A 16,508-nucleotide genomic window follows, 5' to 3' on the forward strand; every position below is an offset into this window, starting at 1 on the left:
AACGCCTCCTCTTTATTTTTATTCTCTGTGACCATTTTAATATGCAACCAGAATAAAGAATAACTGCTTTATTATAATAAGCCAATTGCATCTTAAGATTCAATAATGAAAAGGTAAATCCTATAATAAATTTGGCTGGCTTTAGAATAGGGTTTACTGCTAACTCTTCTAATAAATTAGATTTTCATGTATACATAAAAATGTAATTACATCAGATTTGGCTACACTGGTATTTCAGAGATAAGTTTGTTGTTGCAAAGAAAATTTTCCTCATAATTTGAGCACTAACATGAAGCTACTATATAGCCCAAGAACTCAAACCCATTAGAACTTTTAATAATGTTTCCTGAAAGGCACTGCCCATATACTAAGCACAGATCCAAATAATCCAGGTTCAAAGCGAAGTTGACAATACTGTCTATCCAAATGGAATTTAAGCCATCTTGTTAAGGAACCTTATTGCCAAATGTTTTTGAAAAGATACAGTGTTTTTTTTAATGTGGATACAGTGTTTTTTTAATGTGAACCACTACTGGTCTAAAATTTAACAATGTTGCACCCATATAGCAGAAAGAATGCCATTTCAGCCGTTTAGAACTAAAGCTATAGCATTTTGTATCTCTTTTCTTACATATCCACATTTTTACCACAAAATTAAAAAAGCTCTTTAAATGATGCTATCCTTCATTTTTAACACCTAACATAATGGTTTGGGAAGTAATAGACATTTAAATTTCTTTTTTTTTTAAAGATTTTATTTATTTGACAGAGAGAGAGAGAGACTGCGAGACAGGGAACACAAGCAGGGGGAGTGGGTGAGGGAGAAGCAGGCTTCCCGCTGAGCAGGGAGCCCAAAGTGGTGCTCAATCCCAGGACCTTGGGATCATGACTGGGATCATGATCTGAGCCGAAGGCAGACACTCAACGACTAAGCCACCCAGGTGCCCCTAGACATTTAAATTTCTAAAAAAGTGATCTCTACCATTTCTTTGACACTACTGTTATTTGACTAAAGAAAATGACTCTAATATTAAGTTCTTAAAGACTATCAATACAATGAAAACAGTTCTTTTTAAAATAAAATTAGGAAATACCGCCTACATTCTCAGTGTATTTCCATTAATTTGGCAATTAAAATGATTCATATTTTTTCTATCCATTCACATCATAGCTATTACTTGCAGCTATTACTTGCTTATATCAAACCTGTAAGTGGTGGGGAGGTAAAAACATAAATAATTATATACCATGGAAAAGAGAGTCACCGTATGACAACTCAGAAGGGCAAATAATTCATTTCTCCCAACTTCAAACTTATTTAAAACCATTACCACTTGGGCCCACAGTCACATTCTACACACGCTAATAAGATAGCATGTTAATTTCACTTTCAGACTAATGCCTGAAATTTTCATACCTTAGAATTCTGTGCAAGTACCACTTCTAAAAATTTAACTGTTTTTTATTCTTTACCTTTAAGAATTAATATAGATGAGGTAGGGCAGATAATGAGAAGCAAGATAGGAAAGAGCGAGCCCTATATGATGCTTTTGTCTTTAGGTAAAGAGTGGCAGTATTTTTCCAATTTTTTTTTTTTTTTTTTAAATTAGAATGTCCTCTAAGGGTTGTTTCCCAATCTTCTGGGATGCACATGGAAAAGTCAGATTTCCGTTTTCCATCAAGCCCAATGAATTTGAGAATCCCTTTATAGGAGGGCTTTGATTCCTAAAACCCACACTTGATATTTGTGCCAACTAAAGTATGAGAACTAAAGTATGAGAATTTCTGGGTCAGACCACGACACTTTTTCAACTCCCACCTTAATACTGTGTTAACCATTTCTGATAGAGAATTTTGAGCTTATAATTATAAACAAAGGCAATGTTCACCTGAAAATGTGACTCCGTTCACCTAATATGCCCTCTCCTTCACTGTGTTCTTACTCAGTTATAAAGAAATACAGTAAAACGTTGCATGTAATATTTTAAAGATAACCCTACCAACTATAGCTACTTATACTTATCATTATTAAAGTATAACGTATAAGTATTTTTGGTGCTCACTTCCACAGCACATTAAAACTGGAATGATACAGAGAGATTAGCATGGCCCTGTGTAAGAATAACACTCAAATTTGTGATGCATACCATACTTTTAGTTTTTTTCTAGTAATACAGTTTTTGTTAGAATGTCTGCAAACTTTTCCTTAGTAATTTAATGTATTTTTTTTTTTTTTGCTGTGAAAGAAAATTGTAATTTTATTTTTGTTTTTCAGTTGGATGAGCAAAGGAGTTCAATGTCAGTTTGTGACTGAATTAACTTTCAATGATTTGGTCACTATAAAAAATAATCTATTTTTGGCCACCGAAATAATTACCTAAGTAAGTTATTTAAGTAATTGATGTGAACCTTCATTTAATGTGTAACTTTGACATCTGCTTCCCTGGGATCATTACCCAATAAACACTCCAGTTATATTCTCCATTCTGAAATACACTAACACCAAACATTTAAAGAAGATTTATTACTGTAAAAGAATGATTCCACTCATAAGTTCCTTATAAACCAAGGAAATCCTTCACCAAGTAGTAAACGAGAATCACAACACTGGGGTTGAAATACTAATTCTGACACTGGTAGAGTGATTTGGAAGTGCAAAACAACCTGTGTGAATTTCAGTTCACTTGTTCATAGAACAGGTTTAAAATAAAAAAGGAAAGCATCTAGCATATACTAGACAATCAAACAATGTTGAATTTCCAAAATGCATTTTAGGGACAACTAAAATTAAAGTTAATAATCTTCCTTTAAAAGAGAGGGAATAAATGAGGGGAACACCGAGAGATGCTTTCAACTAGCTCTAAGGGCTGTCATACTGAAGAGAGGGTTAGCGTATTTCTTGTGAAACAGTATGATCACTGGGTGAAATTATGGGCCGGCAATTTCTGGCTTAAAAGAACCAAGAAAGAGAGGGATTCTGTAATGAAACAAAGGGAGAAACCTTGAGGAGGTTTGGCATAATCCCAGATCCCAGGATCACCACTGTACCACCCTCCCATAGGCATTTATAACTGAAAGCATTTCAGTAGGTGTGGGTTAAGGCTGTCATATATGTACTTTAAAACATGCTCTATAGGTGATGTTGCTGACCCAAGGAGCCACATATTCTAAAAGAGAGAGAAGCTAAACTTAGAGAAAAACAAAGTAGTTAAATTGAACAGGGAATGGAGCAGGGTGTTTTATTTTCACCCAGGGTGATCAGGGAAGGTTTCTCTGATTAGGTGACAACTGAGTATCAAAAGTAAGCAAGCATGTCATAGGCATATATCCAGGTGAAAAGAGTTCTAGGTGAATATGAATGCCCTTGGGGGAAAAAAATACAAACACCCCATAAAAAAAATCAAGCGGCAAACATGCTTACAATAGTTAGAATTTTATATATTCTGAACCATTCAATCTTATTCTAGGAGTAAAAAAGTAGATTTTTAGAATGATGAACCTTTTTGGAGTACTAGTTAGGACTTCATAGCACATGACCCCTTGCAAGCTGCTCCCGAAAAATGGTAGTAAGCTTAAAGAAATTGTCCAAAGTAGTTCCAAATTATGCAGGTCAGATTAGCAATTGAAACTTACATTTAAAAAAAAATCAACATTAAATGAACAAAAGTAGGACTCTACATCCATCCTATTCAAATCTAGAAGGCCAAGAAGGTAATATTAGCGTCTACTAAATTGTAACCTTGTACAGTTTCAGATGAGAAATTACCTATATGTGGGAACATATATGAAGAAGTCAAAGAGCAAAGATGTGCCATTTTTTATCTCTTCTTCCTAATACAGGGAAAAGAGTCCTCTTAATGCACAGCACCCCAGACCATGTTATCTGATGCACATCAGTTATTCTCGTTATGATAGTACTCCTTTGACAACAAAGCAAAAAAGCCAGACTCTGGTCCATCATGACCCTAAGATATTGATCATTCATTAAGTAAAAGAGGAGCCAGTAAACAGCCTATACCTCTGTCATCTTTTTATAAATGCGTCATAAAAAGAGCATCTTCAAAATAAAACATTTTAAAGTCAGCAACTATAACAAAATTCTTAACTTGCTGGGCTGGAAAGAATTATTTCATAAATCAATCCAGTATGTCAGGTACTTTGAATAATAATCTGATTATAATAATCACATGCATCACTCTCATTTTCTGCCTTTTTGCTGTTTGCTAATTTCACGAACAACTTAATAAAGGGCATGTTGTGAGAAAATGGAGTAACAGCAAAATTATTTTTGTATGTTCATACTATGAAAGCTATTTGTCCTTCATTACTAAAAGCAGTCAAGTTTCCATTCAAAATAACAAAAATGTTTGTTTCCAGAATTCTACACTTCGTGAAAATCAGTAACTCTGAAATCTTTCGCTGCATGTATATTCCCCTAAAAATTAAAGACACCACACCCATTTGAAAACATTAAGAATCATCTAAAAGCATTCTAAGTAGAAAGTGATGAAGTATGGGAAATAGTTAATATTGCATTTTACCATCAACTTCTATTAATTTTTTTTCTTAGAGTAAAAATGTATTTAGATTAATGATTTACTACAGCCACCACAACAGTGGATTCCTTGAGAATTCCAATTTCCCGTTTAGTACTTAAGTGACATCATAAAACTCTCAATGTATACTGGGTACTCAGTGTTTACTTATAGTAACACCTGAATTTTCACTCTTCACAAAGAGGACACCACTGTTTTATTATTTCAAATGTTTGTTCTAATATTTATCACATCTTACTTCAAAGCTTTATTTTTTCTTTGCAATTAATCCACTCATTTAATACTTTTTCAGTAAGAATGTGAGACAACAGAATAAAAACAAAAAGCCATACACTCTAAATTCAAAAATTTAACATTCCATAAGAACTGTAAAAATATAAATGTGTACGTTATTTAAACAAAAGAAAACCTTTCGTTTCAGCTATAACCCATTTTTGTCATTATAAAAATTAAGTATTCAGGCTCACTGAATTAATCATCTGTCAAAGAGTATTAACTCTGAATTATATTCACTGGGCCAGAATCAGTCAACGGCAATACTTAGAATTTACTGACAACAAACCAAGTTATCAAATTAACATAAGAATGAATTGTTACTTTTCAAAGTACTCAAACATTTGTTTTTAAAAAAGTGATTAAACTATATACAAAACACAGAATGTGCAGTTTGCCTTGCTCTAAGTGCTCAAAAAAACGACCACGTTGTCACAATTTAAGAAAAAAAACCACCAAATCCCAAGATTTTAAAAGCCTGTGTCTCTTTAATACGCAAAACCCTGGCCCTGCTTCTTCGCATTAAGCCTAACAGGTAGTTTCTTTCGTAAGTAAACGCAACAGCCGGCCTCAACTAAAAGCAACCTGGTCCAGGGAAGCGACGACAAGGGCCTAGGAAATGGTGTAGGTTAGGCCCGGAATGGGGAGGAGTCAGTAAAAACGGTGATGGTGGACGATACTCACTCTGGCGGGAAGAGGCGCAGTTCGTCGATCTTGCCTAGGAAACCGAAGAGGGTCCGCATCTGCTCAGAGCTAGCGCTCGGGGAGACATTAGTCACCTGGATTACCTCGGTGCCGCCGCCTCCGCCACCGCCGCCGCCGCCACCGGGCCCGCCGCTGGGGCCCGGGCCCGCAGTACTGGGGACGACGGTAGTGTTGCTCATGGCGCTGCTCGCGTTCTCGCTCCTGCTTTAACACATCAAACACACAACAAACAGTGAGAGGGAGGGGGAAGAGGAACCGATTCGCCGGAGAGTAGACAGGAGGGTGTCCGATGCTACAGCCGCTGCTGCCACCGCCGCCGTTCCTCCACCCCGCCGCTTGTCGGGAGGGGGGTGCGGGGGGAGACGAGAACGCGCGAGTTCGAGACCACGAGAAAACAAACGGCCGCCCCCACCTCGCTTCCAACCACCTCACTCGCGGGCCCGAGCTCCCCACAATGCCTTGCGGCATACGGGCGCGTCACCGTGGGCTCCGCCCCGCGCAGGCCCAGCCAGACTCGCCCGCAGCCGGAGAAACGCGAGAGGCACCGAGGTCTAATGGAAGTCGTTACCCATTTTCATCCCCCCCCCTTTTTTTTGAAGAAAGAAGTGGAAGGCATTAACTTTTTAAAAAACAAGCATTCAATCCTCTGCAAAAAACTTCACACTTTAGCAACTATTATTAGAAATGCCCCCAATACGTATATCTTCACACAAGATCATCTCCATTTCTGTCATTACTAAGGAAATTTCCACCGTAGCAACCAAAATTTTCCTCATCACTATAAAATTTTATAAATCTTTACTATACACACATTTGGTAACATTAAATTTTTTTGAAAGATTTTATTTATTTGACAGAGAGTACAAGCCGGGGGAGCAGCAGGCAGAGGGAGAAGCAGGCTCCCTGCTGTGGCGCTCGATTCCAGGACCCCGAGGTCATTTCCTGAGGTGAAGGCAGACGCTTAACAGACTGAGCCACCCAGGTGCCCCGGTACCATTAAATTTTTAACCAATCTGCTTTGTCACTAAAACCTTGAAAAAATATTTATTTTAATGTTATACTTACTAGTGCTTAATAAGCAAATTTTATTTCACAAGTTGACTTTTTAAAAGCACGCTTTATAGTACCTAAATATATTCAAGTATATGATCTGAAATTCCTACAGAAAAACTTGATTGGCGCGACTGGGTGGCTCAGTCGGTTGGGCGTCTGCCTTCGGCTGGGCTCATGATCTCAGGGTCCTGAGATTGAGCCCCGCATCCGGCTCCCTGCTCAGTGGGGAGCCTGCTTCTCCCTCTACCTCTGCTGCTCCCTCTGCTTGAGCTCTCTCGCTCTGACAAATAAATGGATAGAATCTTAAAAAAAAGAAAGAAAAACTTGATTTACATGCATACTCTTGCTTAAAATAATTTTGAAGTTTTGACCATAACAAGACTGCCTTAATTTTTCAACCTCATTTAACTACTCTCCCATTTTCATCCAATGTTATCCAAAGACTTGCGGTTTTCCAAACACGACAAAATCTTTAATTTCACTGTGCCGCTATACAAATTATTAATGACCTCCCTCATTTTATCTAACTACCATCCTCTGGGGCCTGCCCTCACTGCCACAACTTCTGCAAGCAGAGTTAGGGCTTCCTCTTTCTTCTCTGCTCAACAACAGAAAATACACATACTCTACTTGTTATATTGACATGTATCCCCTCCCAAAGTGGTTGAGTTTTCTGGGTCAGTTTAAGACTTAGTGCAATGTCTGTCACATAGTAAATGTCCAATAAATGTGTTAAACACATGAATAAATAGGCCTTAATGACAGAGCTATTTATTCTAAGACAATTGTTAAATATTTTACATGCCCCTGAATATCTTTGGAGGCTAAAACCTGAGGCCTTTTTGTTGGTAAATACATCTATGGAATAATGAAGTCAAGAGTGTGATTTGTGAGAAATTAGAACACAAAGTTATTGAGACTGGATGTGGAGGCAATTAGCTAGGTTTACTTACTAGCTAAGTCACTTCTGCTAGTTCTTATAAAAACAAGGGATAGGCTGGTTGAATGTAAGCCTCAGGAAAGTTACAACAAATGGCATGTCATTCATTAATGTTTATCTGTGAATATAAAAAATGTCAGATAATTTATCTTCTTATTTTGAATCAAACACATGTAACTGCTAATTACAGATTCTTAATTTGATAAAGTTAATTTGTATCAGGACCCATAAAATGGGAGGCTGCCCTAGTGGCCTGACCCATGTCACAAATCTAAATCAGTCTGCACTTATGGGAAACACCTATCAAGAAACCTAACATACATTAATCACAATCCTCTAACTCAGCTTTAGTTAACTTATCTTACCTAGAGAACAGGACCTGCTAGTTTTATTTTTTTTAAGATTATTTATTTATTTGAGAGAGAGAGAGAGAGTGAGGGAGAGTGAGAGCAGGGCAGGGCAGGGCAGGTGGGAGAGAGAGAAGCAGACTCGCCACTGAGCAGGGAGCCCCATGCGGGGCTGATCCCAGGACTCTGGGATCATGACCTGAGCTGAAGGCAGACATATAACTGACTGAGCCATCCAGGAGCCCTGGACTGCTAGCTTTATAAGGAAATCCCTCAATCTCCTGGCCAATCATGCCCTATTTCTGTGTTGCCTTTCCTAATGTTCTCTAAAACATGCTCTTGCCTGAAATCTTTTGGGAAGAGTGTTCAACTGCTCGTGAGGCACTGTAATCCCCTAATCCAAGGATTGTTTTCCTTGTAATAAAGGACATCAAACTCATTACTAAATTGTTTTTTATTTTCTTTTTCATTCGACAAGTTCCACACCTACTAAAAGTGCCTACCATGTGCCAAATATGCTACAATGTTCTACAACAAAAAGACAACACAAAAGCAGGGTTCATTCTGTCTTTTTTTTTTTTTTTTTAATGTTAGCATCTTTTTATTCTTTATTAGTGGATACAAAGAAATCTTTTATGTTATTCTACATATATTTGACATTATTTCATAGTTAAAATGTTCAAACCAAGAAAGAGAGTTCTGTGATAAGATAAAATCTTTTAAATCATCAGGAGCCAGTTTATGTATAACTTACTGAAATGCCAATAGATGGTGCCTCCAGATGGAGAAATAATGTGGCAAAAAAGAGTCTTATTTAATAAGAAGAATTGTTGAATATTTTATTTTCAAGTCATCTAGCAAGTGGAAAAAATACTAGACTTAGAGCCAGGAGAGTGGCTTAAAATACTACCCTGTCATTTATTAAGTGTGATTTGAAGAAATTTCACTTCATGTCTAAGAATCTACTTCAGTCAGGAAATGAATCATAATTTTGAAGATCTTAGTAAGTCTAATACATAGATTAAATAATTAACTACCTTGACTTATTACTGTCTGGTGCCCATAGAAATAACTAAAGACAAATATATCAAAGCAAATAACAAGTATATCCAATCTACAGTAGTTTTAAATAATTTCAGATTTGTTTAGGCTCCTGATTAAACATAACTATAAGAAATACAGAATCTGGAGATGGGTATCATACTTGTCTTTACTCTAACCTCAGTGTCATAAGAGGTTGTTAAAAAACTTGCAGATTCCTTCAAATATTATGTACCTGTTATGTTCCAGGAATACAGCAGAAAAAGATAGGCAATGTTCCTGATCTCCTATAACTTCAGTATGGCAAACTTTCAATAAACACACACAAACATGTACAGGAGTAACGTGCTGTCATGAAAATAAACCAGGATAAAAGATAGGAGAGAATGTGTTACTGAGCTGAGACTTTAACAAAAGGAGGAAGCAAGCCATTTGAATTTCTGGAGGAAGAGTAATCCAAACAGAGGAAATAGCAAATTTAAAAGCTCTTGAGGGTAAGAATAAGTTTGAAACTTTCAAGAAAAGTTGTAAGACCATTCTTTATTGAATGAATGCTTTCCAGTTTATATTTCAGAGAGAGACTTACAAGGAGATCCCGTCAGTATCATGTGGAAAGTGAAGTGAAAGAAATATGCAAAGGGAAGGGTCATAGCTTATCTTTGGAAGTGGATTGGGAAGGCTTCCAGCTATGTTTGAATGATAAATATTACCAGTCTCACCAAGGGTTAATGCACAGATCAGATCTGTGGTTACTAGATACAGGGATGAGGGGAGGGGGAATTGGAGGAAGGTGGTAAGGTGGTCAAAAGGTACAGACTTGAGTTATAAGTACTGAAGATGCAATGCACAGCACCATAACGATATATCTAACACAGCCGTATGATATATATGAAAGTTAAGAGAGTAAATCCTTAGAGTTTTCATCACAAGGAAAAATATATTTTTTCCTTTTTATCTATATGAGATGATGGATATTAACTAAACTTATTGTGATAATTTACAATATATGTAGGTCAATTCATTATGCTGTACACCTTAAACTTAGGGCTGTATGTCATTTATATCCGAATAAAGTTGGGGAAAAAAGAATACTTGTAATAAAGATATTCCAATGCAAAAGAAAAAAAAAAGATCTCATATATTTAGTTGGAAATTCTTCAATTAAAAGACAGAAGAGGTACAGATATGTATAATCACTCTATCCACTGGATACCATGTTCCCAGTTGGATAAATCAAGTCACCTCTGTTATCGTTAGCCACCTTTGTGCGTACTAATAGAAGAAATGAGTTCCCCTAACTGACACAATTTTGCAAATCTGCAAAGCAACAGGACTTTAATCAAATTAGTTGTTAAGCAGCAATTCCTTGCTTGCAAATACACTTTTTTGAGGACAGGGAAGGCAATGTATTAGTCTGTGTTTCCTGATGCCTGCCAATATACTAGTACAAAGACAGTATTTGATAAAACTTACTATCATCAATGTGCTAAAAACTTAACAAATGCCTCACTCACATAATATACTCAGCAAAGGCTTGCTGAATGAAGACAGGAATGCATTTATCAGATTTATAAGGAAATCTGGTTGAGACAAACTCTCAAAGTATTTGGCTATGCATTTTTTCCTCTATGGCTATAGAAAGCAGTAAGAAAGACTAGGAAATAAACTGCGGCTTACAAATCCTCAACTTTAAAAAAACTTATCTGCAGATCTATCCTAATTTGAATTTTTAATTCTACAAATTAGATAATTGTATTTCTATTCTATTTCTAATTCTATAAATTAGACACCTCTATAAATATTAATATCTATTTCTCTATCTAAATGAAGGGAAGAGGCTAAAGGATGAGTTGGCATTGGGGGACTGATAAGACAGATGGGTAGATGGACACACACACTAGGACAGAAAAAGTCTACTTAAATTTATTTCCAGATACTAGTTTTGTATTGTCTAATTTATATTGTCTACCAATAGCAGGAAAATCTATATGTTTAAATTGACAGCACAGGGTCTGTGAGCACCTTGAAAATTAACACAGAGGAAAAGAGTGGTAGTTTGAACATTAAAATACTGTTGCCTATATACATATGCACAGTATTCCCAGCTATAATGCATATGCAGTACTTGGAAAATCACAATTTGTACAAATTTGTTTGGCTTTTTGGATTGAATGGGGTCAAAATAAATATTTGGATGGAGAAGCTCTAGATACCGACTACTCAATACTATCCTCTATGTTATATAAGATTCTTTTGGAGTCTCAATTGAGAAAAGGCCATTTGAGGGACTGTTTCACAATTAAAATATATATATATATATATATATATATATATATATATATATATATATCCAGTAGAGTTGTATCTTTAAGTAAACAGTTTCAAGCATTTTAACATTAGTTTTCCCGAATCAAGGAATTAGACATTTGTGCCATTTGAACCTTTTTTTCCTATGGTATAAAATTAATTTTCTCTTATTTCTAAAGTCTGATAAAACTGGTAAAAAGGAAAGTGCACTCAACTTAGTAATGAGAGAATCTACATTAACTGAATGTTTTTAAAATGCCTTTTAATCGGGGCGCCTGGGTGGCTCAGTCGTTAAGTGTCTGCCTTCGGCTTGGGTCATGATCCCGGGTTCCTGGGATCGAGCCCCGCGCATCGGGCTCCTGCTCCGTGGGAAGCCTGCTTATCCCTCTCCCACTCCCCTTGCTTGTGTTCCTGCTCTTGCTAGCTCTCTGTCAAATAAATAAAAAATCTTAAAAAAAAAAAAAATGCCTTTTAATCCTCAGGACACTTAAAAGGTGCTACAGTGATTATAAATACAGGCCTAGAGTCAAACTAAAGGGGCTCTACCACCAATTAAAATAATTGTGACCTTTGGCTCATTACTTTGTTCTTTGAATTCCTCATCTGAAAAATGAGGATGATAGTAATGTTTACCTCACGAGGTTGTTATGAGGATGAAAATACTAACACAAATGCTTAGAAAAGATGAATATTAACTTCTATTATTATCCTTACTCTACAGATTAAAAGTCTTTCATTTTGAAAAATGAATGGTTACCTCAACTGGGTTACATTTTACACCATCACTCTATTTTAGGCTGGTACTATGCCTTGGACATCATTCACGTGAAAGATGAATTAGAAGAGCTAATATACATAGCGAGAAAAGTTTCTTAAGATCTCACATTTTAACATAGGCTTTGTTTGTGGCATATATTAAAAATTATAAAGTAATAAATGCAAAATGTTAAATATTCAAACAATAAGTGTAAAAAAAGTACAAGTCTCCCATTCTACTCCTCTGTGCATGTATGTTCTCATCCACTATAATAGGTGCTGCCTATAATTAGCCATTATGTGAAATGCCTATAATTCCCTTATGTGAAAAATGAGGACAAAGGTATGAGTTTTTAAGATTAGAAACATTATGGATATGAAGTACCTAGCACAGTGTCCAGCATATAGGCACTCAAAAAATGGTATATACCATTACAGGAAAGTCTGTGTTCAACTTCCTTACCTTTTCAATGTCTTACCTTAGAGAATTATTGTCAAACGTGAAAATACTTTGTAAATTGTTAAGTGGTAGTCAACATGCAAAGCACACTTATTATTAGATGCCCTTTCTTCAAGAGACTGCTGCAACTGAAACATGACACCAACAGATTTCAAATTTTCATATTCATTTTGATCCTGAAGCAGGACTTTACCAATAACATGCACAGACAGATGATGGCTATACAAAACATTCCTTCTTATTTTTTTAAAAGATTTTATTTATTCATTTGAGAAAGAGAGAGAGCACAAGCAGGGGAAGGGGCAGAGGGAGAGGGAGTAGTGGACTCTCCACTGAGCAGGGAGCCTGATGTGGGGCTTGATCCCAGGACCTAGAGATCATGACCTGAGCCAAAGGCAGATGCTTAACCATCTAAGCCACCCAGGTGCCCCCAAAACATTCCTTTTTTGATAAAATGCAAATTTTATCTAATGGGGTGCCTGGGTGGCTCAGTCGCTTAGGTGTCCAACTCTTGATTTCGACTCAGATCATGATTTCAGGGTAGTGAGATGGAGCCCATGTTGGGCTCTCCACTGGGCATGGAACCTGATTAAGCAGCTCTCTCTCCCTCTCCCCCCCCCCCCCCCCCCCCCCCCCCGCCCCCACTTCTCTCTCTCTCTCTTTCTCTAAAACAAAAAAACAAAAAATCCCCCCCAAAACAACAAAAAATCCACAAATGTTCCATGGAAAAATCTTTCTAGGAAGGCTTCAATTACTTTTCTACATTTTTAGAGCAAGATTATTATTCTTATTTTCAAAAGACATAAGCAATTGCACATATGCTTGATTAATCTTAAAAGTACTGTGACATGGGTCAGAGCAACAGACCACCAAATGACCAAAGCGCAGAAAAAAAAAAAAAAAAGGAAAATATTACTAAGTACATTTGACAATCTGAATTCCTGACAAATGATGAAGCTAAAGACCATAATGCTTTTTCCTAAATGCCACCCCAGTCACCTGAAGTTATAAACTATGAGCAGGAATTAGCTCATGTTGAAGTCTAAAACACGTGGAGATGTTTATCAAATAATTATTTTGGAGGGAAGAGATGGTAGAGAGGTAACTTTCTAGGAAATGAATTAAAAGCAAAAAAGGTCGGAATCTCTAAAATGGAAAATAAGCAAAGCTGCATTAACAGTGAATAAATTCAGTGACAAGAGCAAAACATGTATCTCTAGAAAGATGAAGAACAAAGCTGGAGAACAAACCTAAAGCTGGGTTCACAGATTTGCATGTGGGGCCACATATTTTTTTTTTTTTTAAAGATTTTATTTATTTATTTGACACAGAGAGACACAGCGAGACAGGGAACACAAGCAGGGGGAGTGGGAGAGGGAGAAGCAGGCTTCCTGCTGAGCAGGGAGCCCGATGTGGGGCTCGATCCCAGGACCCTGGGATCATGACCTGAGCCGAAGGCAGATGCTTAACGACTGAGCCACCCAGGCGCCCCTGGGGCCACATATTTAAATGTTCACTAGTATTTCACCATCCCAGTGATGGTACCTTTCATATTAAGTATATGTAACTGTGATATTTTAAGTGATGGGGAAAAAAACTGATGTGGAAAAAAACTGTGGACAGTCTTGAAGTTATTCTGAAAGTTAAACTAGCATTTATCTTGATTATAATTGTGAATATATTCTGCCTTGAAATTTAAGTATCAAATTTTTAAGTAAAAATCTATTGATTCTGATTGTCAACAAACTACCAAATTATTCTTATATTCTCCTCTTATCAACCTAAGTTGACACTAAGAATAAAGTCTCAGTGATCATCATATTATCTTATTAAAACAGCTGGGGAGCTTTGTTCATATAGAACAATATTTGCCATGTATAATCATGTGATTTCTCTCTCTTTTTGAAGTATTGAGCAAATGAAGTTGTAAGCCAAATCCAATAGAACAAAATTATCAGCAGGGAGTGATATAAAGTCAAATTTTAAAACAGTGGATTTAATTAAAACCAATCTTTAAACAGATTTATTTGATAGTGGTTTTGTATGTATTAACACAAAGACAATGATGATATTATGAAGTACATTCTAGGGTTTGGTGCCCTATTTTTCTCTTGTATTACTTTACTTCTTTAAAGCAGGCAAATTCCAAAACCCTATAAAATTAATATTTTCAGTTAGAGAAACATTAATATTGGAAAAATGAGCAAGAAAACAGCTTTTAAAGGTTAGGAGTGGGAATCACTGGGAATAAGGGAAACATTCTCAGCTGATTTTAGAAAAGCCAATAAACATTTATTTAATGACATAAAAAGACTGCTCTATAACCACCCATTTCAGGTTTTTTTTCTCTTCAATGGAAAGAAAATAAACTAAAAAATAAAACTAGTAATAATTAGGGTTCAAAAAATATGTTTTTAACTAGTTCCTCCACTTTTTCTTCAGAGGAAAAACACTAGCATGTAGAAGCCATTTTATTTTATTTTATTTTAAAAAAGATTTATTTATTTATTTTATGGGGGGGAGAGGGAAAGAGAGGTTTTTTTTTTAAGATTTTATTTATTTGAGAGAGAGAGAGCAGAGAGAGCAAGTGAGCTGGGGGGAGGGGCAGAGGAAGAGGAAGAGGAAGAGGGAGAAGCAGGTTCCCCACTGAGCCTGGAGCCTGACACGGGGCTCCATTCCAGGACCCCGGGATCATGACCTAAGCCCAATGCAGACACTTAACTGACTGAGCCATCCTGGCACCCGGGAGAGAGAGTCTTAATCAGACTCCACATGGAGCCCCACGCAGGGCTTGATCTCACAACCCTGAGATCACGATCTGAGCCAAAACCAAGGGTTTGATGCTCACCTGACCATGCCACCTAGGCACCCCATAAAAGCCTTTTCAAAAGAGGAAAATGAAAATGATTATTTTCCCAAAACTGGTGGACTGAAATTCTTTTGTATTGAAAGCACAGAAAAATGTAAGACCCAACATTTGAATCAAATATTAAACTACCTAGAGCAAGCTCACTGCTTTATGACTCAAAAGTAAAAACGAGGGGCACCAATGGTTAAGCTTCCAACTCTTGGTTTCAGCTCAGGTCATGATCTCAGGGTCATGAGATCCAGCTCAAGTTGGGTTCCCCACTCAGTGCACAGTCTGCGTGAGATTCTCTCTCCCTCTCCCTGCCCCTCCCCATTGTGCTCTCTCTCTCTCAAATAAATAAATAAATCTTAAAAAAAAAAAAAAGTAAAAGAAGCACAGAGAACATACAAAACATATGCAAATAACTATTCTAAAATAAAACGCATTCTCTCCATCAGAAAAACTTATCACACACAACTCACTAACAACAAAGTACAATTCAAAGCCACATATGAAACTATGAATAAAAATGCAAAGTATGTACTGCCTTCAACGAAATAGTATGGAATATTTCCTACTGACTACTTTTAAAAGTTGGTAGTTATAGCATGAATGGAAAACATGTGAAACTGCAAACTGAAATTTTTAAAGGAAACTAAAAGACGTGCAACAAACACTTGAAAAGTTGAATATTTAAAACATGGAGAGCCCCTGTCCTACATAATTTTGTTCTCAATTTTAATCATTTAAAACAATTTATTGATAGAGGGACAAACATAGAGAAAACTTTGAATAGTAAGTATATGAGAATGTAAAAAATTCAACTCAAAAAACAATTAATAAGCAATATATGTTAGGTTCAAAAATGCCAATCAATAATGACAGTGTTAAAAAGTGAAATGTTCTCTCAATAAATAACTTTACCATAAAACAGTAGTTCCCACTGATTAGGCAATATTCTGAAAGATAAACATAATACTAATTCAAAATAGGCTACATCTAAATCTGTTAATTTACAAAAAGAAACTTCCTAGAAATGTCTGCAAAGCAAATTCACTTTGCTCTTAGTTGATAACATTTTTAAAACAAATGTGCTTAAAAATTTTGCACAAATACCATTTTTCCTAACTACAGTTTCTCAATTTGCCTATATAAATCCATCTTAACTGTACTTTTCAGCTTTGAAAAAAATCTAACATGTAGCAATGTTCATAAGAGTAAC

General features: G+C 36.3%; 1 protein-coding gene and 1 non-coding gene across 7 annotated transcripts in view; one reads left to right on the top strand and one right to left on the bottom strand.

Annotated features, from left to right (window-relative positions):
* The window catches only part of SRSF11 (serine and arginine rich splicing factor 11), a 40,526-nt gene that overhangs the window by 21,514 nt on the left and 2,504 nt on the right, over nt 1–16,508 (bottom strand). For 2 of the 6 annotated variants that reach the window (XM_032426189.1, XM_032426180.1), the window contains exons 1-2: nt 5,947–5,981; nt 5,514–5,735 (exon numbers count right to left, since the gene is read on the bottom strand). In XM_032426189.1, coding sequence (XP_032282080.1) covers nt 5,514–5,713 — 200 coding nt within the window. In that variant the 5' untranslated portion in view covers nt 5,714–5,735; nt 5,947–5,981. Of the gene's footprint in view, nt 1–5,513; nt 5,739–5,946; nt 5,982–16,508 lie in introns of those variants that run through there. The other 4 variants (XM_032426202.1, XM_032426196.1, XM_032426209.1 and 1 more) reach the window with 3 other exon arrangements.
* On the top strand, nt 2,056–2,156 carry LOC116626889. Its single transcript, XR_004298367.1, has one exon. It is a non-coding gene; the product is annotated as a U6 spliceosomal RNA (small nuclear RNA).

Source organism: Phoca vitulina, unplaced genomic scaffold, assembly GCF_004348235.1.
Source record: "Phoca vitulina isolate PV1807 unplaced genomic scaffold, GSC_HSeal_1.0 scaffold2, whole genome shotgun sequence".
Taxonomy (NCBI): Eukaryota; Metazoa; Chordata; class Mammalia; order Carnivora; family Phocidae; genus Phoca; species Phoca vitulina.